The following is a 26,482-nucleotide window of genomic DNA, read 5'->3' as shown; positions in this document are numbered from 1 at the left end:
ATTTACACAAGAGAAATGCGTGTAGATGTACCCATGAAAGAAAGCAGCATGTATGACAGATGCTAATTATATTGCCTCATGCCATTCTGAAAGGTGCTTAGATACTGCAGTGATTGAGCAGTATAAGAACAGAGTTTTGCAATGATGTTTTTTATTGCCTGAGAATGCCTCAAGCATTGCAAATAGGACTTTGGCGGTGGATTCAAAGAACAACAGTTTTCAATCTTCCTAACTAACCTCAGTAAATGTGTTTTCTCATAGAACAAGGTGGTAAAGTGGTTAAGCTACAGATGCTAGCTATTGATGAAAGGCATGTTTGTTCTAAAAATCACTCTTAAAACAGCTTTCTCAGATGAGGATTGCAGTCTTCCTTCACTGAGTGGGTGACTGTCAGCAGCAGTTTATCTTTCACAAGATGAAATTCCAAGTCAGAAATTAAAATTCTGTAATCGTGTGGAGTTTAAGTTTTTGTTCCGTACCATCTGCCACTGTCTGTGGGGCTTTGTGCCTCACCCCTTGTTCCTTCCTAGCAAACACACAGTTGTTCCCCTGTGCTCTGGGAAACCCTTGTTGAGGAACTTTGATTTCATAGAGGATGGTGATAGTCACTGTTCATGGAGTTTTCCAAACTTATATAGAGTGTAAGTCATTCATGAATAGGGCTTTTAGTGAGATACTTGGGCTTTTCTGACTCTAATGGTAAGAGTCTTTTCTACAAAGCAAGAGTACAAATGTTCCTCATAGTTTTTTCTCTTTGATCTTTCTGTTCTTATTACATGATCTTTCCTCTTAACTTTAGGTCTGGTAGACCCTTAGCTGCATGTTGTATACATATCTAAAATGATAGGGGATCCCATCTCTTTCCCTGTCTTACTAATCAGATTGTTCATGACCTGTGATTCTAAGACTAACTGCACTTTGGGAATGCAGAAATGGAGATTGTCAGCTCTGTTGCATGGTGTTTGATTATGTCACATAGTTTGTGAAGTTCCCACTAAGTGAGTCAGTGGTAAGCTCTGTGCTTTACCTCAGGTAAAGAATGCACATATTGAAAGATTGCTGCACCTGGGCAAGCAACTAAAACATGCTGCCTTGAAACATTTTCAACTAACTAATTAGAGTAACTGCAATATTCCCGTGAACCCATGGTTAGCCCTTTATTTCACTTATTATGAACTATCATTAAGAATTGCACTAAGAAATTAAAAGCTGTTTGAAAAAGAATAAAAAAATCACTTTCTTATAGAACGAGATCCTGAAGCTAAAAGTTTTCACTGACAGTGGGTAAAGTGCTAGTGAATTCAGAGTTCACACTGGGTAAGGGTTTGATTTTTAAATTTCAGAATGTGCTCTGTCTTTAAAGAAGTGAAATCATGATTTGAACATGTCTTTGATTTTAACTATAGATCAAAATAATCAATCATCACTTAACCAGGAAATCTGAAAAGGATGAAGGAGTAGGTATAAGCATTTACCAGTTGTTTTGAAGAGATGACATGTCTGCTACTAGTTGATGGATAATAGCAGGTTAACAGAAAGGAGCCTTGCCCTCATATCTATTTTTTAATATTTTTCTATGTATCCGTGATAGGTAATACAAACCACTTGACAAAAGCTGTGACAATTTCACAAGCAATTCAGTCATATTTCTTCAGTCACGTTAGATATATATCTTGTCTTTCACAGTCATTAGGGATAGTTTCTAAGGGTTGGACTTTGTTAACCTGAAGCAAAAACAGGTAGAGAAACTCATAGAGGGGAAACTACATTTTCTTACCTGTGGTTCTAAATTAACTGAGAACTGCAGGCTGCTGCATAGGTAATTTTATGGGCTCCTCATAGTGCACTGTCTCAGAAGGCATCTGTGAAGTGGCCCAGCCTTTTCTCTTGGAGATGGTCTTTAAAGCAAAAAACTTGCAAGTGTGACTTAGGAGACTTATAGCACCACCATCACTCCCATCTATCATCCAGCCTGATCTGAGGCTAAAGAATGAAGTTGAGTCTACTACATCATCTATCTCGTACCTTTTGGTGAATAAAAATTCAGGCGAAGAAAAGAAGAATTCATAGACATGTTGCATATCAGTAGGTGTGTTGTGCTTTTGGGATTGAGTTAGCTTGTGCATGAACCCAGGGAGTTAGTCTCAGAGCATCTGTTGGATTCTGGATTTTAATGCATGTATCCACATCCTTTGGGTGTCTGATTCTTTAATGTTACTGAGCATGAATGCCATTCTGCTGTCACACCTACACAATATTTATAATTTTATCCTTTTACTCTTTTCCCCCAACAGTTTACTGTTGTGCATCATTCCCTTCATATACCAAGCGCGTCTGACAGACCTTGCCTCTTCCTATGATCTTCATACCTCTGAACCTTCTGTTGCCTCTGCTACCCTGATTCTTCTGTTGCCTTCCTTCCTCCCCTGCTGGAAAAGAACCTTTTTTTTTCTTTTTTTTCTGACTGAGATTTTGGCTTCCTTTCTTTTTAAACTTGCACATTCTCTTTTAATTACTATTGATTATTTTTGGCTGTGGTTCATACTCATTTGTGAGATGTATGCTCCAGAACTGAATGCTGTGTTACATAAATCCATATATCAGCCTGAGAAAGGTCATCCGCACATTTGTCTGTTCTTTTTCAAAAGATTCTTTTTATTTTGAGCCATGTTTAATTTGATTTGGCTTTGCAAAGATTGTGTTTTGGGATGGGGTGTCTTACTTTCAATACTGTTTAAAGATTTAATGAAAACTTCCTAAAAGATTTTCTCATTTTTTTCTGTTAGCCTAGGTATAACATTTTACATTCGCTAGCATATTCTATTTTTCCTTCACTCAATATGTTTTGTTCCTTTGGAACAAAACAAGAACTGGGCATGGCTTAGTCAAGTTGAAGTGCAAGATTCTTTCTATATCTTGGCTATTAATCAAGCTGCCAAGAAAAAAGAAACAGATCTGTAAGGGGCCTAAAAGGAATACTAAGAACCACTACCAAATGCACTGATTCATAGGCTTTACTTCTGCTTTCATCCTGATGCTTAATATGAGTAATTTTATCTTGATGATGGAGACATCCTGTGGAAATCGAGGTGTGTGTTCTATTTCTGTACCAAAAGATGCAAACACTGTTTGCTCAAGATGTATCTTGTTCCACAAGTCTCCTTTTTACAGTTGTACTAGGAATCCTCAGTGAGTTATAATTAAAATATCAACTATAGGATTGTACTTACCAAAAACTTCTTTGTGCTGAAGAAAATTCTTTATGTGAGCAGCCTGTAACACATGTATTTTTAATCATTCTGAACTATAAACGTCAGTTTTATGAGTTGCAATGGTGCACACACCCAGAACTATTCTGACCTCACATGTACGATGATTTAAGACATCTATGTTATTTAAATGAGTGAGTTGCAATACATAACTCCAATTTAAATGATGAAAAATTATTGTTTTACCCTCAAGCAAATAATCATGTTCATCTTGAATCCTTTCCAGGTAGGCAAAATGGAGAATAAGAAAGCAAAGCATTCCTACAGATAATGCGAAACATGACTAAAAAGGGTTTTGACGGTTTTTAATACAAATATAACATGTTAGTTAATAAGTGATGCTTCAGAAAGTATACTTAATACCCTAAGGGTCTTCTAATAAAAGTGGAGCAGAATTGAACTCTCTGCGCTGCCAGGTACTTTATAATAGCTTCTTAAGACAGGACAATGGTTTAATTGTAAGTCTTCTCTTTAAAAAAAAAAACTTAGTAGGTGTTCACAATGTGAAGATTAAGAACCTAATTTACCCATTCTTATTACTCTATTTACATCCTATTTGTAACTCCACAGAGTTACATGCCCTGTGGAGTTCAGACTAGTATAAAAATGGCATAATGAAGTGGTGAAACAAAGCTGCTTACATTGTGTGCAATGTAGAAGTACAGTGTATTGTAAAAACAGTTCTTTGCATTGACACCAGTTTAGCTTAAAGGAGGTTCAAGTTTTCAACAAGATGTGATTTTTGATGAAAGTTTCCTTGCCTTGAAGGAATACGGATATGATCCCTCTCCACAGAGCAGACAAGTTTGCTGTGAAAAGCTCTGTTTTCAGGCAGTCTGCTCAAAGTCCTAAATACTCTTGGTGAAAACTCAAAAAGTTCCTTACTTGCCCTTAACTTAGTTTGGGGGGGGGGGGGGGTTGGGGTTTTTTTGGTTGGTTTTTTTTTTTGTTTTGTTTTTTGTTTTTTGTGGGGGGGAGGGGGGTTGTTATTGTTTTGGTTTTTGTTTTGTTTTGTTTCTAATTAAAATGCAAAAGTTGCCTCTAAAAATATGTTTGTGGGGATTATCATTTTCTGTAAAATTCCTGTGTAAAATATTTTAATGACCAGTTTAAGCTAGCCAGCTCTCATTTTCTGAACTAAAAAAAGAAATTCCTTGCTTATGCCAGTTCATATCCTCTGTTTCATAGTTTCATAAGTGCCAGGTATATATTATATTAAACAGAACTTTAAAACAAGAAAGGAGGAAGAAAAGAAATTATACTTCTAATATTAGTATGTTAAAAACTTCCCAATATTATATACAGTGTGGGAGAGACCTTCCAGTGACACTCATAAAATCCAAATCTGTTCAGTGGAATTGCATAGATACTCTGTTTCACAACTGTAAATTCATTAATTATGTGTGTGCTTAAAGTGTGATTGTGGGAATGTGAACTTGCTGGAAGTTTGGCTCATGAGCATCAGCTCAACTCTGAGGTGCAGTTGGGGAATCCCCACTTGTTCCAGGCTTCGACCCAGGATTTCTAATGTCACCTTGATTCAGCTTCTGGGAGAGAATGAGAGTTCTTCTGTCATTTCCAATGAGAGGAAGGTATGTCAGTTTATGTCAGTTTTGTGGAGTCTTAGGTTAGCATTGATATGAAAGGACACTGGTTTTACTCCTTTTATTTTAACCATGGACACACTAGAAGTGTAATGAAAATGACATGGAGAAGTTGGTAAAGAATTGACTACTGTACTGCAATTTTTCATCAAAATGCTCTTACCAAAGTTATTAAGAAACACGTTTAAAATATTCAGGATTTATCTGCACTACCAAACAGCATTGCTCAAATACTGTCCTTCATGGCAAGGTGTCTGAGTGAAAAACAAATAAACAAAAAAACCCAAACAAACCCCAAACTGGAAAATACTATTGAGCCCTTTCGGGACAAGTAAATGCATAGCTAGCTTATAAATCAAAACAAATTCCAGTATTATGACTCCAGTGGCAGTGACATTCAGTGCTCATAAGAAATAAGGACAGATGTATAATTTATGATTAAACCCATTCTGATACTTGATGAATGGGCTCAACTCCATCAAATCCAATGAATTAGAAACAGATTCAGTTTCCTGGCGCACAGATTTTACTGAATGGCCGTATGAATGCTTTCTTATGTTGACCACCAGAGGGAGCCGATGTTGTCACACATCTGCAGTAGGTAGCAAGGAGGAATAATGCTAAAGTCTTAAGCTAATAGGTACCGCACTTACACAAAGATTTTCAATTCTTCAAATGTGCTATGAAATTAAGCAGAATTTACTGAGTCGTTTTGTTCAGCAACCAAAAAGAAAAAATGAATCCCTTTTCCTTGATTTTTTTTTTTAATCAGTTTCGTTGCAAATAGGAAAATTAAGATAAAATCATATTTGGAGGTGATGCCACAGTGTTGGCATCTTCCAGACGTAATCTCAAACTTTTGCTCTAGGCATTCTTGCAAAGGGTGTGTGGTTTGGTTGATACTCTGGAGGGAAGGGATGCCATCCAGTGGGACCTCGACACACTTGTGAGGTGGGCTGATACCAACCTTATGAAGTTCAACCATGACAAGTGCAAGGTCCTACACCTGGGTCAGAGCAATCCCAGGCACGGCTACAGACTGGGCAAAGAAGAGATTCAGAGCGGCCCTGCAGAGAAGGACTTGGGGGTGCTGGTCGATGAGAAAATGAACATGAGCCGGCTTCGGTGTGCACTTGCAGCCCAGAAAGCCAACCGTATCCTGGGCTGCATCAAAAGGAGCTTGACCAGCAGGTCGAAGGAGGTGATCCTGCCCCTCTACTCTGCTCTCGTGAGACCTCACCTGGAGTATTGTGTGCAGTTCTGGTGTCCTCAACATAAAAAGGACATGGAACTGCTGGAACAAGTCCAGAGGAGGGCCACGAGGATGATCAGGGGACTGGAGCACCTCCCGTATGAAGACAGGCTGAGGAAGTTGGGGCTGTTCAGCCTGCAGAAGAGAAGGTTGCGTGGGGACCTAATAGCAGCCTTCCAGTATCTGAAGGGGGCCTATAGGGATGCTGGGGAGGGACTCTTCATCAGGGACTGTAGTGACAGGACAAGGGGTAACGGGTTAAAACTTAAAACAGGGGAAGTTTAGATTGGATATAAGGAGGAAATTCTTTCCTGTTAGGGTGGTGAGGCACTGGAATGGGTTGCCCAGGGAGGTTGTGAGTGCTCCATCCCTGGCAGTGTTCAAGGTCAGATTGGACAAAGCCTTGTGTGGGATGGTTTAGTGTGAGGTGCCCCTGCCCATGGCAGGGGGGTTGGAACTTGATGATCTTGAGGTCCTTTCCAGCCCTAACTATTCTATGATTCTATGATTCTATGCTGGGTTGGTTATTAATGTTGCATAGATATTGACGGTGTATTTATGGCAGCTGTGTCCGAGGTGTGGAAATTAGTGTATATGGCTGGTGTCTGTGCTTAAAAAAGTGCACAGGAGTAGGTCAGGTTTAGTGCCAATATAGGAAGACGTGTTCTGCTAGATAGATTTATCAGCTTGAGTTTTATCATTTTAAAAGCATGAGCAGATTGTGTTAGTATCTATCCTCTTTCACAGAGAAATGACTTCATTACCAGCACTTCAGTCATTCACAGGCTCAAATCTAGAATTCAGAGACTCTCCAAACATCCTTAAATGTCTTTTCTACATGCAGTGCTTTCTTTTTTTTTCCCTTAAGATTCAAATCTTTGAGAGATTGAAATGAATGTTGTCTTTCTCACTGAGCAGCTGGATTTTTTTTTCATTTCAAGCGACAAGGCTGTAGAATATTAAACTTTGAACTCATTCCATTTTTATCTTTAGAAAATATGTTACTGGTCCAGAGCTAAAATTTTTTATGGGCAGGTAAAATACGGAGAAAATATTCTGAATAGATGAATGGAAAAAATAAATATTTCTCTTTTTTTGTTCATTTTTAACTGGAGCTATTTAAAGGTGTCCGTGGCATCTAGAGTGCTCAAATAAGTGCCAGGGGAAAGTGATTGGTATAGAACTCATCCAGTCCAAATTGTATGATGAATTGCAAAGACCTACGATTCATTTAAACATATGGCCATGCAATATATCATATGCCTATCATCTGTCCCTGTATTCTGCATTTATAAAGTAAACCCTATGGTTGTGATTCTCATACACTCACCATTCAAGTTTACAGCCATTTTAAGCCCTCTTTATTGTTCCATCGCAGTATAAAAGTGCCTCTTTGTGAGAGTTGGGCTGTGTGTGTATATAAGACACCAGTTCTGTCTTCTGTACTTGGCTTCCAGTCACTACTGTGACTCTCAATATATATTTAGTACATTCAGTAGGCACCATTTAACTTTCCATACTAAAATACATGTCATTTTAGAAGACAGAATGTAACTTATTCCATCCCTTGAAAATTACAGCCATGTTGTTTTCTAATGTCACTGCAAAACTATGAGCTCCCCCCTCAAGGACAGTGAGACAGGCTTGCTGTAGCTGTTTACACATTTCTCATTCAGGTATCTCATATACGGTACACAGGTAAGCTTCTGTATTGCACCTTTTCTATGGCTAGAGAAGTCCACTGTTAAAATTCATAAGAAGTTGAAAGAACACAATGTGACATAGTTAATTCTTTGTTTATCCAGAAGAGCTTACACATAATAAGCTCTGCTGATTTTTGCTGAAGTGGAGAAGGGGGAAGGTGATCCTGTATTTTTCTATGCAAGAATCAGCTCTTTATTCCTTGATTATTGCATATTCTTCTGTAATGCTCTGACTTCAAGTGGTAAATGACTGTTGAAAGGACCAAGCCCATTAGCAAGAATGAACTACTTTAGAAGTTAATAACATACTGAATAGGTATCAACTACTGAGTCCTTTATATCCCTTGAATGTTCCTTGGACATGAAAGTTTGTTGGGTTTGGTTTGGCTTTTTTTTTTTTTTTCCTGTTCAGTTCTAATAAGAAAATTACAAGTTTCGGTCAACAAATCTGATTCATTTGCTCATGCCTTGAGAAAGTTCTGAAGCAGGAGACTCAGTCCTGGGTAAGGGTAACACCAGTTGAAAAGGGGGTATTTTGTATTCACTCATGTGTTCACTCTGCTGCTGCCTGTATTGGAAATAATACCTGTGATTCTGCAGACTCTGAGCAAGAAATCAGTCCTATTATAAGGGAGCACAGTTCCTTTGAATATAACAAATTATTTTCTGGTTACATTATACAGAACTAGACTCCAGTAAATCAAATAGTCTTTCTAGCCTCATTTCCTGTTATTTAGGGATTTAAGTGTTTATTTACCTATTTCATAGAATGCGGAATAAATCTTAGCTTCGTATTTCTCATCCTGACTAAATGTAAAGACATTTCTCTTATAATTCCTTTGCAGCCAGCTCTGAAATCCAAGTGGTTCGTGGATAAACTGTGAAAGTTTATTCAAAGTGTAACCAAATTCCGTATTTTCCTTAGTTAAAATAAGAGCAGTTTAACTATGTGGCCTGTACCTTCAGTAACTGAGTGTCATCTTACACGCACTTTGTTATACTCGAACAGTGGAACATGAAGAAACCATCACACCCATACAGATAGAGACACTTATGGTTTATCAGTACCAAGCTGGACTAAATGTCTGTGTCCATCCAAATACATGCATGTGGTGTGAGTGAGTGTGTGAGAACTTTAATCCTGGGTAGGCATTTGAAGTTATGCTTGAGCTACACATTATGTGTTGGCCAGATCAAACTGGAAGGTTGGCATTTGAAATGGCATGGTTCCTACTGGTTCAAATGCAGGCAATGCACAGGGAGCTACATAAAGCAAACTGTTGAAAGTTTTTGTATTCTCTGTTCCAGGTAGGTGATAACACCCATACCGAAGTGCTTGTCCATCCTTAGAGGTGCTTGTACTCAGCTTTTGCTATTACCACTTCTAAGCCAGTAAACACTGACTAAAATGCCTGCCTGCTTTCTTCTAAGAAATTGAGAATTCTGGCCATGCACATTCACTTCTGGGTTTTAGGGCCTGAGGGAGCAAAAGGCTGAGAGCAGAGACAGAGTCTCTTTTGTCAGCTCCTTTTGTGGATTCCATAATTGGTTCCTGGCATGGATGAAAGAATTACTTTCCAACCTACTGTACCATAAGCGAAGGTGGGGTGTAATGGAGGACAAAGACCTAAAACAGAAGACAGAGGAAAGAATGAGAAAGGAGGACTAAGACTTTTTTTTTTTTTTTTTTTTTTTTTAGTTTTAACACTGTTGTGGTTAAAAGGTGAAGGTAAAGTTGCTAAATGTATGGTAACCTCCCATGAGCAGTGAAGGACTGGTAGTGGAGTATGTGCTTACATATTAAGCAAACAAAACAAGAAGTTTTTTTCAGTTAAAGCATGTAATGAAAATTATCATTGATACCAGATTTTTAGAACATGTAGGTTACCATTTTACTTCTTGTCTCTCCCATGACTGTTTCTTTTGTCAGTTTTTTCCTTTGAGAAGCTAAAAACTGAAGGGGAAAATCCTTTTTCATTTGTAAAAACATGAAAATTAATGGAGAAATATTTTCAATATTCTTTCAGCAACTAAGCAAAAACATGCCACAACTGTGTAAGGTGTGTGTGAAAAGTGAAACAGTCAAGACTTAAATATAAGAATTTAAGAATTCTTATACTTCATAAATTATAAGAATTATGAGGAATTACAGAATTATAAATACTGTAATAAAAACTAATCTACTAGCATTAAGGTCAAGATGATAACTTTCTTTACTTGGCTTCTACTTGTAAGAGGTGAAGCAATTTGGAAGCTAAACAGACTCTTATACTTGGTTTATTCTACAGAAAGCCTTGCAGTGGACTGCTAAGGGCTGTAGAAGGCTGAGCCTGTATCACTTCCTAGTGTTGCTGGAAGTAGATACAACTTTGGGGACTGTTGCATGAATGCACTGATATTTTGGTTTTATTCTGAAGAACTGTTTGAGTACTACCAGTCTCTTGGACATGTTAGCTCAGAAGTGACACAATTCTTTTTTACCAGGTATCCTGCTTTCTCCCCAGAAAGAGGATCCCCCCCCCCCCGATAAATCTTGTTTCAATTAAATACAACATACGTAAACATTTTATTGATTATTTCTAACTTTAAAGTATTTTTTTTTTACCTTTTAAAACCCTTTCCTGCTTGCTTTAAGAAAGTGAAAGCAATATGCTGGTTAACTGATCAATCACTTAAAGAAATTTAGAGGTTTAAGTGTCCAAGTTTTCCAAATGAACACATAAAAAAAAAAAAAAAAAAAGAAAAAAGCATGCATATACTGCAATTTGTTTGCTCTACTCCCCTGTGGACATGCCCAGCTTCCTATGCACCTGGCAGCTTTCCTGTTCTGTATTCATCAAGGTAATCAATGCATTTCAGGTGTTCCTCAAATAAAATCATTTGTCTTCAGTGTGCTCTTACAAAGGACACAGACTGTACTCAGGTACTCAGAAAGCTTTTCCTCACTTTCAGGGCACATTAAATACATGTCACCATACATAATAACAAGGCTTTGGCAATGTATCGATTACATTTTTTTTTACACAAAAAAAAAATCCTCACACAGGGAAACTCCTTGTGTTTTTTCCACAGAGTTAAATTAGTGCCTGTGAGAAAATGAGCAGGCTGAAAGCAAAAGTCTTTAAATTTAGATGCTGTAGTTTGAAGAGTTATAACAAATCACAGCTTGATTCTGTGCTGGTCTGATAGGGCCACTCTAAGGAGGGAGGAGAGTTTTACAATCTCATGCTGAAGTTATGAGCAGTCAGGAGAATGAAAATAATGTTTAATGTTTCAGCATTACTGTATAAATTTTACTGTACAAAGTTGAACAGTGGCCAGGCACACCTGCTAAAACTTTTTCTGAACACAGTCCTTGCCCCCCCCCCCTTTTTTTTTTTTTTTTACTTTTTTAGGGATAATAAGGAGAAGGAAAGAGGATAGTAAAGGGATAATAATAGATAAAAAAGGAAAAAATAGATGGGGGAGAAATTCCTAGAAACTTCAACATCTTCTTTTCAGAACCAAAATGATGTTAGACTTCGGGAATTTTTCCTTATTTCCCCCCCCCCCCCCTTTGTTTTCTTCTTCCTACTTGCACCTGACCCCATAAAGTAATTCCCTAAGCACTTCTTTTAGACTTCTACTTTAATAACTCAGTTCTCTGGTACCTAAAGCCCACCACCCTCTTGAAACTTTGCTATTGTTCACAGCATCCTTCCCTCAGGTATCCCTGGTAGATAATAGAGAATGAGATTTTATGTCAGCACATATATGAAGAAAGTCTCCTTGTTCTGCCCTTCTACCTCTTTTTGAAACTTTTGGGACTGAACTTTAGACTGTAATCCTTCCTGACTAATTCAGAAGTTGTCAGCCAGTTTTAAAGTTACTGGAGGCTTTCATAGACTTACAAACCTACAACAGGGTGACCTTCTCAATCTAATTTCTGTAGGAACTCAGGCTAAAAAGAAAGAAACTCAAAGACATTTCCAAATTTCCTGTAGGAAAAATGACCTTTTATGCTGATCCTAATTAAGCCCATTAACTCAGGTGAAAAATTCCCCAAACTAGCTTGTCTGTTTTGAGGGTATGATCATACTGAACCTTCAAATTCTAGAAATGGCCCTGATCCAACAAAGCACTTAAGCATGCTTAATCAGGTACCCCATTATGCAGCATGCACGTTATTATTGAATGAACTGTGTAAATGAAAGCCTTAAAATGCTTCACATGAATAAAAATGCAGACAAATTTTCCCTGTGGGGTTTCATCCCTTGCATGAGATACCTGCAGTTTTGCATTTTAATCAGTGAGCGGTCCAATCCTGCTCCTACTGAAGTTAGTGGCAAAACCCAGCTACTGAAGTGTAAGCAGGATCTGATGCCAACAGCGCAAAATACGGAAGGGGAAAATTTATTCCAAGTGGGTGTTCAGGTGGTGACCCATTTCTTGCATCAGGCTACTGTTCACCATAGCACCAGAGATGACACTCTTAACATTTTACTATCTGAAAATCAGTACAGAGCATAACATCCAGTTACCACTCTTGCATGTTTGCATTTCTTCAAGTTAATAGGGAAAGAGCCCCAGGGCAAAGCACGATTGATGAGATAATTGACTTCACAAGAGGACTAGGAAAGAACGGGCCAAATCCAGCTCTGACTTAAGTATTCCATCTCTGCTTATATCTGAAATAATCTGATCTAGTCCATCTGCTGTCAGAGGAGTGGTGGCATGAGAGCAGAGCTCTCCTCTGAGCACTTTGTTCTGTACCTGTTGAATAGTCCCCTCCTTATCAGGCTTCCAGGGAGAGCTTCAGTGCTTGATGCTAAAAGAGATAACCTAATGGCCAGAGCTGGCAGTGGAGTTCTTGATAACCCTGCAGTTGATTCTTGGCTAGGTCTGTGTTAGCAGAAGAGAAGTCTGCCTCTTACCATCCTTCCATACAACCAATTGCCTTAATGGGATTCTTCACTGTGTTTATGGTACTTTGTTGCTAGCGTAGCCCACAGTGCTTGGCAGTGGTTTAGGTGGTAAATGTGCTTGGCATGCACTGTCCTGGCCTCATTGCTCCTGATTTGCCTTCATTCCACCAGGGAAGTCTGGTCTTCAGAGCGCATAGGAAATGTCCTTTCAAAATGGTACGATGGCCCTGTGAAGGGTACCTGTCTCACACAAGGTCTTCAGGGGTGTCGTGGTTCAAACCCAGCCACACAGCCTGTCCACTCACTCCCCCCCCCCATCATGCCTTCCCCCTACTCCCAGAGGGACGAAGAGGAAGATCGAAAGGAATGCAACTCCCACGGGTTGAGACAAGAACAGCCTAGCAACCAAGGTATAGCACAAATCACTACTGCTACCACCAATAATACTGATAAGGCAAGTAACAAGGGAAGAAAATACAACACCTCACCACCAGCCGACCCAAAACTTGTTCCATCCCACCCAACCGTGCACCAACCGATACCTCATCCAACCCTGCAGTGCCCTAGCTCTTCCGGGTAACTCTCCGTTACATCCTGGGCATGACGTGCTGTGGTATGGAATACCTCTTTGGTCAGTTTGGGTCAGGTGTCCTGTCTCTGCTTCCTCCCGGCCTCTCCTCCTCCCTGGCAGAGCATGAGGCTCAGAAAGTCCTTGGTCAGACCAAACATCGGTGTTATCAGCGCTGTTCCCAGGCCAAAAGTCAAAACACAGCGCTGCACCAGTTACTAAGAAGGAGAAAAATGACTACTGCTGCTGAACCCAGGACAAGGGGGTATTCTGGTCCTCACTTTTGTTGTCTGCAAGAACAATTCTTTCTTCACTGGGCAGTTTCAGAAGGCAGAATGTCTTAATGATGAGAAGTGTTCAGATATTCCCAAGCAGTGTCGCTCCAGGTATATACTTTTATTGGCATCATTGGACATCTTACAGCTGTGAGAAATGTGATAGCAGAGTAACTGAATGTGAATGTTCAGTAAAATGTATAGCTAAACTCAGAAAAGAAGCATGGTCTCTTGGGTTAAAATATTTTTGGAAATATAATTGCCAAAGTAAACCACCAGCCTAAGTGTATTGTAAAGCCTGTTGTTGGAACATTGGAGGGGGAAGCAGGTCCATTGGTCAGGAGGTCCAAGAGGAGTCAGTTAATGTACATCAAAAGAGGTCAGAGTAGACCTTTGTGTCTTTATAGCACAGAGGTGCATGAAGATGTTCTCATATCTAAATTTGGAGTTAGCTGCTGAAAAATTTCTGTGAAATTATTTATGTTATTGGTGGATTGGCTGAAGCATGTCCAATTAAATGGAGTTATTTTGTGCGGTCCTAATTGTAAGTTAGGTGGTTTGTGCATGAAACATTTAATTTTCTCAGGGCTCTGTCTGACTTCAGATGATGCTACAGATACTATCCTACACAGGGATAGAAGGTGATATAAGGGAAAATGATGTATAGGGGAACCGAATGGCAGCAATCACAGATCTGAATGGATTGAGGTGCTGCAAGAATGGATAAGAAAAAATATGCAAGAATGATGAAATCCCATTTTATTAACCACCACTCCAGCCTGGAGTTCACTCTTCGTTTTTCATATTAAGCAAAACCAGTATTTGTTGCCATTACTGCCTAATGTTGCCTATGGCAGGAGGGGTTGGAACTAGATGATCTTGAGGTCCTTTCCAACCCTAACTATTCTATGATTCTATGATTCTAATGCCTAAGTCTGCATTGTTAGGAGGGTACTAAGACTGTATTTTCTTATTTGTGCAGCAGTTCTCAATAGAAGTTCCATATGCTCAAGGCAAATATACTTTGTCCCCATAAATAGAAAACAACTGTTAAAAGCTTTTATTTTCATGTAATACCTACTGGTTTCAGTAATAGATAGCTTATTACAGATTGACCTGATTCTTTTCCACACTTCCTGACTTTTAAATCACTTTCAGTCAAACATAAATACACAGCTGTGAGTGGAATTGTGACTCTGTACTATGGAAAGAGTTCTTAAATCCCACAAAAGTGTGTGTGTGTTTGTATGTCTGTGTGCATGTGTTTGGTTTAGGGTTAGGTTTTTTTGTCTCTGCTGAGTTTGCTGGCAGCTAGTCTCTGGGGAAGGAAAGTATAATTACAACACAAAAGTGTTTTATGTTTTTCTCTGGATTATGCTAGAAGTACAAAACTGTAGTAGAGATTTTATGAAACTGTTAACAGACAAACTTAAGGAAGAGAATGAATTGGTGGAACAGAGTGCACAGAGGATAAAGATGGTGAAGTTTAAAAAGAAAAGTTGAGCAAATGGCCTTTTTTCTGTAGTCTTAAAAATCACCTAATAAAACATTGTTTTATTGCATAGGTTCACTAATCATTTCTGGTTTTAATCGTTACACTGCATACGCTTTTCAGGCAATTTTATGGAGTATGTTCTCTAAGGTGGCTCATGAAAATCACCTTCACAGTCCATTTGTTTAGATTCTGCAGTGTGCTTGAATGGAAGCTGATCGCCTCTAAAAAGGGTGCTGATTGCCAAAATCTATCACTTAAGATTAGTAATTCCCAGCAAAATGTGGAAAGTGGTTTATTTCTTCACCAGGTTCATTATATTGGGCAGTGCCTGGTTTCAAATCTAGGTTTTGCTTTCCCACAAAGCCTCCAAAGAGCCCCATTATTGATCTCGGCATGTTACCAGTGTTACACATGGTGATTTATGAAGTGCAAATCTGAAGCTATCTATTATGTGCTCTTAAATATATTTCCATTTTATCCTGCTCCTCTAATCTACATTGTCTGCTTTTTGAACTTCAGGGTTTAGGCACAATGCCCCTCTCCCCACACCTAATTAAAGGACTGACTAGAGCCAGGACAGCACCTTGTGAGTCATTCTAGCTTGCTGTTAATCTCAGATAGTGAACACCAGGAATTGTTGTGAAAGTCCCACCATCATGCTTTATTGTATAGGAAAGGAAATGAACAACTCACACTACTGATTCACTTTTTAAAATCAGTCCTTCTCTAAGCCAAGTGGCAATGTTCTCCGGTTAATCAAGGAAAGATCTACTTTGACACACGATCCTTTTCCTGTCAAAGAGCATTTTGCTCTTTATGTTGCTTTTGCGACATCTGATCCCTTTGAATAAGGAAGGCTGGTTACTGGCTATGGTCTAGAGTTGTCAGAGCAGCCAAACAAGGCTTTTATAAAAGCAAGGAACTAGTAGGTTCAAGAGAGTGCCAAAAAGGAGAGGATGAAAAGCAGTTTAGCAATAGCAGCAGCATTCTAGGTCAAATGGGCTTTGCAGACATCAGAAGAGGCTTTTTTAGTCATTAAAGAAAGGATTGTGGAAAAGAAATGGGGATAATAAAGTCCAGTATGTTAATTTTCCCCTTTCTGAAAATCTGTGTTACATTAGTTCAGAAATTCTTACTTGCTTTTTTGGCAGGTGGTAAAAATAAAGGTCTGAAATAGGAGAGGGTAGCAGGCATTTATGTGAAGTGGAAGTTTCCTCTGAGTCTTTGAACAGCCAGCAGACAGTCTTACCTTAGTGGTGTTTTGAGAGAGAGGTACTTCACAATAATTTTCAGCATAGGTTTGAAAGGAAAATCAAACATTGGTGCACAGACCTTCACAGTACCACCACAGTACATGGGGAAAAAAATGGAGAAACTAGTAGTATTTTCAGTTCCCACTCTCTGGCTTGATCCTATTTTGTCTTGCCTCTGGTATCGGAAACACCATGGCCAAAAAAGCTTTTGTAAATGTTACAATACTTTTGTGTTGTGATAGGAACTAACAGCAGAGAGGTTAAACCTCAAGAAAAGTGCTTGCTTAACTACCTCAAGTTCATAAGGCAGCCTAAATGAGTCCACATCGCATTTATTTTTCAAACGTAGGAGAGTAGAGGTAGGTAGCTAGGTTAGCTGTGATTAGCTTGGGGTCAGTTGTGATTAGCCTGGGATCAAATGGTTGACAAAAAGCTCAACATGAACTGGCAGCATGCGCTCGCAGCCCAGAAAGCCAACTGTATACTGGGCTGCATCAAAAGGAACATGACCAGCAGGTCAAAGGAATGATTCTACCCCTCTGTTCTGCTCTCATGAGACCCCATTTGGAGTATTGTGAACGGTTCTGGTGTCCTCAACAGGGATGTGGACCTGCTCGAGCGAGTCCAGAGGAAGCCGTGAAGATGATCAGAGGCCTGAACCATGTCTCCTATGGAGACAGGCTGAGAGAGCTGGGCTTGTTCAGCCTGGAGAAGAGAAGGCTCAGGGGAGAACTTATAGCAGCCTTCTAGTACCTAAAGGAGGCCTACAGGGAATATGGAGAGGGACTTTTTGCAAGGGTATGTGGTGACAGGACAAGGGCAATGGCTTTAAATCAACAGAGGGGAGATTTACGTTAGGCCTTAGGAAAAAATTCTTCCCTGTGAGGGTGCTGAGACACTGGCACAAGTTGCCCAGAGCAGTTGTGGCTGCCCTATCCCTGGCAGTGTTCAAGGAGAGGTTGGTGGGGCTTAGAGCAACCTGGTCTAGTGGATGGGGTCCCTGCCCATGGCAGAGGAGTTGGAACTGGATGATCTTTAAGGCCCCTTCCAGCCCAAACCAGTCTATGATTCTGTGATTCTAAAATCAGAAATGCTGCAATTTCACAAAGTGTATCTAATAGTACTCCATGCTCCATATTTCTGATGATAGGTCTAGTGAGACACGTCTTTTGTGAGTCTTTATTTTTGTTATTGGCTAGCATGTCAAGGAATGGATTTCATTTTCTTCGCAGGTTTTGTGCAGCAAGAATCACTGCAATTAAACAGCCTGTTGGAAAACATGAGCAAGGGGTGTAAGACTAGGAAGGAGACTGAAAATAACTATTATGGGAGTCACATGTAGAACTGTGTGAGTCAGCACCGTGCCCTTACAGTGATGAAGCACTAACCACAGACTGGGTTGCACTAGCAAGAGCATAGCCAGCAGATCAGGGGAAATGATGACTCCCCTTTATTTGGCTGCCACAAAGCCACATCAGTGTCCACTGTCCAAAAGTAGGTCCAGTTTTGACTTCTGTGGAACAAGATAATGACAAACTAGAGTAGGTGCAGCAGAGTCTAGCAGAATGCATTGAAGAGGTACATGGAGGTGTTGAGGCAACAGGGCTTGTTCAGCCTGCAGAAGAAAAGGGTAAGGAGAATTTGAATTCTGTTTTGCATCTGACAGAAAAGGAAGAGAGAGACAGACTTTACTCTGAGATTCACTGCAGAAGGATAAGGCTGCAACAGTGACAAGTTGCAGCTGGAGAATTTTCCATATGGCATTAAAAAAATGTTCTTTATGGGAAGAAGCATTAAACATCTTCCAGAGAGGCTGTGGAGTCCTAGTGCTTGGAGATTCTCAAAACTCAGATGCTCAAGGCCCTGAGCAACCTCATCTAAGACGGAAGTTAGCCTTGCTTTGAGGAGGACGTTGAAGTAGGTGACCTCTAGAGGTTCTTGCCAAATTAAATTATTCTGTGATTCTATGACCTAAATGAGCTGAGCCAACATTAATCTGCTCTACATCCTCATTTTGGAGGAGGGCTGAAGCTGCAGAGCGTGGCTCCTCACCTCAGCAGTTCCTGGCCTCGCCTTCAGTTTCTGCAAGGTAGTTACAGGAGCTGGGAGAGGAGTGCCTCAGAGCCTGATCTCTTCCCACATTCCCTATGCTATAGTTAATATATGAGTGGTCATTTTGTTTTCTCTTTGTTTCTGTTAATTAAAAAAAATGAAAGGATGGATGTAGGCTCAAATATGCTAAGAATTATATTTGAATTTAAAGTGTCTTAACAGCAATACATAGAAATCCCCCCCATTCTGTCTTCCGTCTTGTGCTTCAGCTGCTCACTGAATGGTTTTTAACACCTTTCTCTATGTGCGTGTTTTTGTTCAATGAGCAAAATGAGTAAAACATTAGCAGCACACATTGTATCTGTGCGGAAACTCTTAAACTAATCCTGTGTTGTCTCTGTTAATCTCTGTTGATCACCGCCATAATAAATGATATCTTTTCCCCATTTTTTCCACCAGCTGCCTTCCAAGTGCATGAAAAAATGTACACTTCCTTCGTGATGGTCTACCTTTTTGCTGCCAGTGCAAATAATTAAAGCAGCATTTATTTCTCTTGCTAGAAGATTTAAGTACTTTTAGTGAAATAATTATGGTGTAAGTTTGGGATCATTATAAGAATATTCTTTAACATCATGAAGTTTTTAATATTTCTTTTTTTTACAACTGCACTGTGATAGACCATTCAGACTACAGCAAAGCAGTTTTAGTCCATGAAAAGAAAGGGTTTTTTGGCTGTGGAACAAGTGATGAAAGAAATTAGAAAATAATTACCAACCTCTTAGCAAGAACTCAGAGGAATTCTGAATTCAGAACTCCGCATCTTGAAAACCATTGTAAGGTTCAGATTACTCACATCAACATGTAGGGGTTAAATAAAGAGTTACTTCTTTAAAAATACTCTTGGATATACAGTTCCTGTCATTATTGAATGTGACAGTAAACCACAAGCAGTGCTGTAAAAACAAAAGGTCACAGCAAACAGTTACAGTTTGACAAGACTTATGCCCTGTGCCCATTGGACTTGGAAGGAGTGATGGCTTGGGCTTTGGTGACTGATTTTGTAAGTCTGGGTAGGATATATGTCTTTTGAATACTTAGGTCTGATTCTGATCTCATTCAAAGTTGGTGGTAGTAGTAATCCAAATGAGTATGCTACTTACCTTAGTTGAATTAAATCTTCATTTCTGAAAATGCTGATAAGCATTTAAACCAGGTGAGGTTTATCTATCTTCCCATCATTGGCATTCTGTATGAGTAATGTGTACATATATGTGATATCAAACTGCACTGGTACAGATACGACTCCTCTAAACTCAGAGTTCAGTGTTTTCCTAATTACTTACAGCCTATTGAGATTAAAGCGACAAGATCTCTTTTGTGTTAAACAAGAAGCTCACATTCTTTACTGATGAGCTACTCCCCTCTTTCCCTCTTGATGATTATGGGCAACATTCTTGCAATCAGCCATCCCAGTCCCCCTGCAAGAAAGCCTTCGTAACTTGTGGTTGACCTAATTGTGCAGTGACAGTGCTGCTTCTGCTAAGCAGAGGAAATCCCTTGCATGGCTTTCATTTGGGCTTTGCAGAGTCTGCAGCCTGGAGCAGAAGGTAGATAAGTGGCAATGTAGGGCATTGAGGGACACTCTTCAATTTCACTTCTTGGTGAGATGTCGCACAGAGATTTCAGTATGACCTGGAGACCGCAGGGCAAGTTCTACACCCCCTTCAGTATCACACCGCACCTGAAGCCAGTGAACGGGTTCACATGTTACTGAAAAAAAAATGATAGCATTGTTACATGCTTGGAAAGTCAGTCTTATGAGGTACAGCAGTGTTTCAGTAATGTTATCTACAGCAATTGCTACTTGTGTGGCCAGTCCTGAAGTACCTGCTGAATATTCTTTCTTAAACCTGTATGTGTCTGCATGAGGTCTTGAAGATCAGAGTCCATACTGAAATCTTCTTTGTGTCAATAACAGAATAGAGAAACAAGTGGAATAGAGAAACAAGCGTCGATATTTGTCTTTATTCAACCAACAAATAACCTCAGTAGCTGCTATTGTGATCATGCTGTGCTTAGTGTGTGGTGGTGTTCTGCATGTGTGATCTGATAAAAAATATATAAAAATCACAAGGCAGAATCACATCTACTACTGCATGTTCTACTACCCAGTTCTCCGTGTAGAATTAGAAAGTTACAAAAGGTATGTTCTGACTCCTGGAGTAAAGAACACTCAGTAAAGTTGAGGTAGGCTTTTTTCATGTCATATGTCATTACCAAGTAATGCCCATCCATCTTCAGTTTGCACCAGTGAATTCTTAATCAAGCATGTGGAAGGAAAAATAGGTTCTTACTTGATCCATCCAGGGATGGCTCAACTTTAAAACAGGGGTCTTTTAGTGCTGTTCTTAGCTGAAACAAGATTGTTAGCATGACACAGAACTGTAACAGTTGTGTTTTGTGTGCGTGCTTTCATGTTCAGACAAGTAGTAGTGGCAATCAGCAGGGTTTGCCTCAGCCAGCAACTGTTCAGTGCCATGTGTTAACTGTGTTAAAAATTAATGGATCTTCTCGATGAAAAGATTATGGAAGCACTTTGACAAACTGATAGGCTTGAAGAAAGGGGGAAATTTTGGTTTTGCTTAAGCACAGGGAATTTAATTACTGAATAGAAAGGTGTCTTTCTGTAGTTCTGTGCTTCAGGATAAAACTGCTGCTGAATGTGGAGGTTCTTACACTGGACTAGATGATTCAGCTGCTGAGATCCAGATGTAACAGATAGGGATCAGTTCGCACATGGACCCTGATAGTAAGAGAATTGGTTTTCTTTTTGTTTGTCATCGTGTAGGAAGAATGGTCTTGGGGATAGACCTGCTGTAGGGCAGCTTGCTGAATCACAGCAGGAGAGACTTTAGTAGTGTTCTACAGTACGCAAGTAGGGCTGTGGGACAAAGTGGATCTAAATCCTTGAGCTGAGAGGTGCAGGAAATAGTTGCAGGCAGGCGAGAAGAGGATGAGGAAATGAGAGAGAGAGCAAGGGAGGAAAAGCCTGCCATCCTCATGTCAGGAACTGGAAGTAGGCACTTCATTATAAATTGCTGTTCCAGCTATAGGGTGGAGGTCATTTATGGCATCCTGGTGACAACAGATGTGGCCTGTGTTATAAAGGTCTCTCTGCATCAAAGTGTACTGCATTGTGCATTACTTCAAAATCTTCCTGTGTGTTTCCACTCTTCAGCTTCCACTCTTTCAGCTGGTTTCTTTACTATCCTACTTTGTTCTGGCTTTAACTCGCTGTAGTTTTTACTAATGCTTTGATGGTGGGATTGTTACTGGGGCTTTTTTGTGTTTGAAAGCCTAGCAGGCCATGTACTCTTGCCTGTTCGTTTACTGTCTGTTTCTCTGGGGTTTTATTATTTGGTGTTTAATGTCAAATTGTTCATATTTCTCCTTGATGTTGGTGTTTTCCTAACTGTAGTTCTGGCATGAGCATACTCTAATCCATTCAGTGGCACATACTTAATTCCTGTAATTGCCATTTTTAGATGGAATGATCTCTTGGATTAAATCTGGAACCTAAAGCTAATGTTACAGAAAATAAGGTCAAAGAAATCAAATAACATTACTTCCAAAGTCGCAGTACAGTCTTCGGATCATCTTCCATCATTAATATTGATGCTTGACAGCACTTACAACTTTAATCATGATTTGTAACCCTCTGAATTTTATTGCTTCTGCTGTCAGAAATCAATTTCAGTACCTAATGGCATCTTGTAACCTCAGCCAAGGAGAATGTTGGTTTGATTTTAATTTTAGTTTTACTCAAAGCTTAACTGCTAAGCTACACCCTTACAAGATTATTTCTATGACATTTTTTGACAAAGTTGTTTTCATGTATGTTTCATGTATGCTTCAGAAAGATTCTGACCCTAAAAAACAGTGAAGCGTATGTTTAGTCATGCTTGTAGACCTGGGACTTCTCATATAATTAACAGGCGCCCCAAGTGTCTGCAGGATCAGGCCATAAACTATTGTTTAATCTTCCTTTTGCATACTGAGGTTGAAGAGAATGGAGCACGCTTGTAATTCCCAATTAAACATTTAGATTAGTCTGTATTGATTTCTTCTGATCAAAAGAAGTGTGTTTGGGCTTGATTCTATTCTGTCTTTGGTCACTCAGTGGAAATTATTGACCTTGTTGGGAGTTCCCCTTTAATGGCATATTTTGCAGGATGCACTCCAGGGTTGTACATTTCTTAAAGAAAATAACAAAATTGTATTTTTTGTCAAAATATCCACCCCAAGCCAAATAAAAACTCAGGTAGCTCATAGGAACCAAACTAAAACAGTACAAAAAATTGTACTATGTCTAATCTTCTCTCAAGATTTGCAACTTTTAATAAGAGTTAAACATGCAAAGGGTATATCCTCTGATCTCCTTTATAAATGACTTAACCTTGGAAAAGGTTCTGCTTTAAGGATCACAGTGTCTACTTTTCTGTACTCTTGTTAGTAGATTTTCTATGCTTTGAGACGATTGTTATTCTCCCACTTAATGGATAGGAAATAGAAGGGCAGTAAAATAAAGTTACACCCAGTGGGCCAGCAGTAGATCTAGTTTACCAGTTCAGTGTCCTGACTGGGAAATGCTGCAGATTTTTACTTGTGTATAGATTTATTATTGGAAATGTCATGATCTGTTTGGCAGCAGAGGAAAGGAATAATGAGATGATGGTGTCAGACATGATAATGGGAATGATTTCTTACACCACATCTGTTAAACTTTGGTCTAATTGCCCAAGAAGCTGTCCCTGAAAAGTTGTTTCTTCATAGAAGTAAGGAAACTGATTTGCTATGAAAGTTAGAAAACCCAAACTCCTCAGGACAGGCATAGCAAACCACCTTTTCACATCATCTTTATCCTATATACAAATATTAAGCTCCATCCTACTATTTCTAATGTATTTCATGTGTTTTTTCCAGTTACAAAGGAATAGCTCTCTGTGTTTGATTTATGTGCTGATGACTTGCAGCTAACTTTCCTTGCTATATTTCATTTAGAGAGCCTGCTGCCTGCACATGATAATGTTTATGTAGTGGATGACACGGTTCTGGAGCTATCAGAGGTGGAAGAAACAGCATCAGAAAGCAGCTGTTTTGCATCTGAGGACACCACCGAAGACTCGGGTGTTGTGAGCTCCCCATCTGACATTGTATCTTTGGATTCACAAAATGACAGTGTGAAGTTGAAAGACATCAAGATGGTCAATGGCTACATGGAGTCAGCTGAGGCAGATGCAGTGCATGGCACAGAGACATGTCCTTTAAAGAATGCCTACTGCAACAGCATGGAATCTGACAGTGCACCACAGAGGTAAAACATTTATTTGCAGTCAGCTGTTGGAAAATGTCTTGCATGTCCTTCTTGTAGGGAATCATTTAAGAAAACCAACTTCTGCTTTCTTCTGCTCTTTCATAAACCAGTATGAATGCCAAGTGACTCCTCCCAGTGAAAAGCTCACTGCCAAATCCCCTCCAGTGACATACTTGTAGCAACAGGCAAAGGTCACTTTTCTGTTTGAACTTGTAGTTACATTTCTTGCAAAAGACCGCTGCCCTCCGGAGTTGATTTCTCTAAGAAGTCTGAAATAATTTAGTTACAGTTTGGTTTGTCATTCTGATAGCATATGAAGTGCTTAAAATGTTACTATATATTGATCTAGAAAAATGACATGCAGGTCATAAAATGGAAAACTCATAAAATGAAGGAATTCAAGCCACTGAAAGCCAGGTGGAGAAGGATTGTATTCAGTGAATTTTGGAGATTGGTTTGTGGATGTGTGCATGCATATATGTGTTCACCTAATGCTAACCTCCACTGGAGTTATACCTTGGGTTTAGGGGTATTTTTCCCAGCATATTTCCTTTCCTTTTTTTTTTTTTCCCTTTTCCCCCATAAATAAACATTTTCCTGCAGTTTTTGCAAGTAAATACAAGAACCTGAAATTTAATTAGAAACTGCCTTCAAGCACAAGTGACTCTGACACTGTTTGTTTGCCAAAACTCACATAGTTGGTGGCAGGGCTGTAAAGGGAACCCAAAATTTATAAGACTTTGCAAATACAAACTGGCCAAATAGGAAGCTGTGCTTCAGCAAGGAGGGTGGCCTGGTAATACTGACAGGGATCCGCTCTGTGTGATGCTGCAGAGTCATGGGACAGGGGCCAGAAATTCCTCTGAATTCTCAGTTGACACAAAGTCTGTGCTTTCTGTTCTCTCTCCATTCAGCTGCTAATCTGTAGCCCCTTCATAAGAGCATGTATCATGACCTAGTTATTTCCTTCCACACATTTCTGAGGGAGAACTTCATCTTGGATCATGCAGTGGGTGATAAATCAGGGATAAATTAAGCCAAAGTCGATATTTAACCTATTGGAATTATTTTTTCTTTATCCATCAATACCAAAGGAGACAAGGTCAAGCCTCACCTAGATAACTTTCTCAACAATACATTTTTCTCATAATCTGTCCTTTTACAATTTCTTAGGTCTTGATGCAGTCTCTATTTGGAGGCTTAAATAGGCTAGTATGGTAACTGCGATTAACATTCCAAACCTGATCCAAAAAAACAACCCATTAATTTCAGTAGACTTAGATTGGGTCGTGTAAGATAATTAAGCAGTCCCAACTTTCCTCAAAATGCAGGATTTAAACTGATTTCCATTAGCATAATGTTGAGGAGAGGCATCAAAGCAAAACCCTCTAAGAACAATACTGATCAGCAAAAAATATTTTGGATGTTTTCTGGTTGGTTTTTTGTTTTTTTTTTTTTTAATAAGAGATGGAGCACAGCTCATTGTGACAAACTCCCTCTCGGAAGTCAGTAATCTTTCCATCTTTCACTTCAGCCAAAGGTACGTATTCTGTACATTGCATTGAGATTGCATTGAGACTTACCTTTGCTACACAAACACACAAAACCTTTGATAGTTGGGAAGAGTGTACATAGAAGGCACAAGGAGATACTTCATAACCTGGCCAGCAGTACTGCTGCTTAGGGGTCTTGCTGAGCCAAAGGAGTGGAAGCTGGAAGGATGATGTGTTTTACTGCCCTTTGCAACCAGGGAGGTGATGACTTCCCCCTGCTCAGCTGCTGTGAGGCCAGTTCTGTGTGTCCAGTCTTGGGTCCCCAGTGCAAGAGAGAGGTTGGCAAACTGGAGCATCCCAGAGGAGAGCTATCAAGAGGGCTGGGGGACTGGAGCACAGAGAGTATGAGATGGAGAGAGTCACCTGTGGTGTTCACCTTACAAAATCAGTGTGGGTGAGGAGGGACCTGCCTGATTTTCCCTGAACAAAAGCAGAACTATGAGGCTTCTCAGGGGTACACAATAGGACAAGAGGCAACCATCACCAGCTGCTGTAAAGGAAATAGAAATTGTATATGAAGAATAAATTCCTCAAAACAGGAGTGATTAAGCAGTGAAAGTTTGCCCAGAGAGGCTGGTGAATCTCCATGCCTGGAGGTTCTCAGAACTCAGCCTGGCAAAGCCTTGGGCAGCCTAGTCTGACTTTGAAATTATTCCTCCTTGGAGCAAGAGGTTGGGCTAGCCTTCCAACTTAATCTTTTCTGTGATTTTATTGTGTTAAATATTCTGTATTTATCTAATATGTCCATAATTTAAGAAGAGTGGGTTTAGACTGAAAGAAGAGACAGTTATTGTTGTTTGGGGAGTGCAGTTATTTTTCATAAATTCCATTTATTTTTTAGGCTTTGGGACAGCAAAATTGCTTCAGATCAACTTTAGGGTATAGCAGAAACTTAACATTTGTGATTTATTTTCATCTTACGTCAGCAACTCGTTAGACTGCCACAGTAACAGTGCTGATAGTAATATCTTTTTAATTGTTGTGCTCTGAATGTTTGTAAACAAGGTTAAAAGTGGAATTTAGTTTAGTTTGAAAATGTGCTTGTCTAGATCCTTTTGCAGGTCAACTTGCTGTTTTCAAAAGCCACTTCCTGAGTGTAGAAGCAAGGAAAAAAAATGGGACTTTTTAAAACTTGTTTGTATGAATCCTTGTTTTAATGGGATGTAAATCAATTCTGAGT

The 26,482-nt window shown here is 39.5% G+C and overlaps 1 protein-coding gene across 9 annotated transcripts in view; it reads left to right on the top strand.

Moving 5' to 3' along the window:
• Window positions 1-26,482, top strand: part of COBL (cordon-bleu WH2 repeat protein) — a 164,619-nt gene that overhangs the window by 112,371 nt on the left and 25,766 nt on the right. For 8 of the 9 annotated variants that reach the window (XM_065667728.1, XM_065667725.1, XM_065667727.1 and 5 more), the window contains one exon: window positions 23,437-23,749. In XM_065667728.1, coding sequence (XP_065523800.1) covers window positions 23,437-23,749 — 313 coding nt within the window. Of the gene's footprint in view, window positions 1-2,294; window positions 3,670-23,436; window positions 23,750-26,482 lie in introns of those variants that run through there. The other variant, XM_065667730.1, reaches the window with a different exon arrangement.

This window comes from Lathamus discolor, chromosome 2 (genome assembly GCF_037157495.1).
Source record: "Lathamus discolor isolate bLatDis1 chromosome 2, bLatDis1.hap1, whole genome shotgun sequence".
Classification (NCBI taxonomy): domain Eukaryota; kingdom Metazoa; phylum Chordata; class Aves; order Psittaciformes; family Psittacidae; genus Lathamus; species Lathamus discolor.
This window is presented reverse-complemented; position numbering and strand designations above follow the sequence as displayed.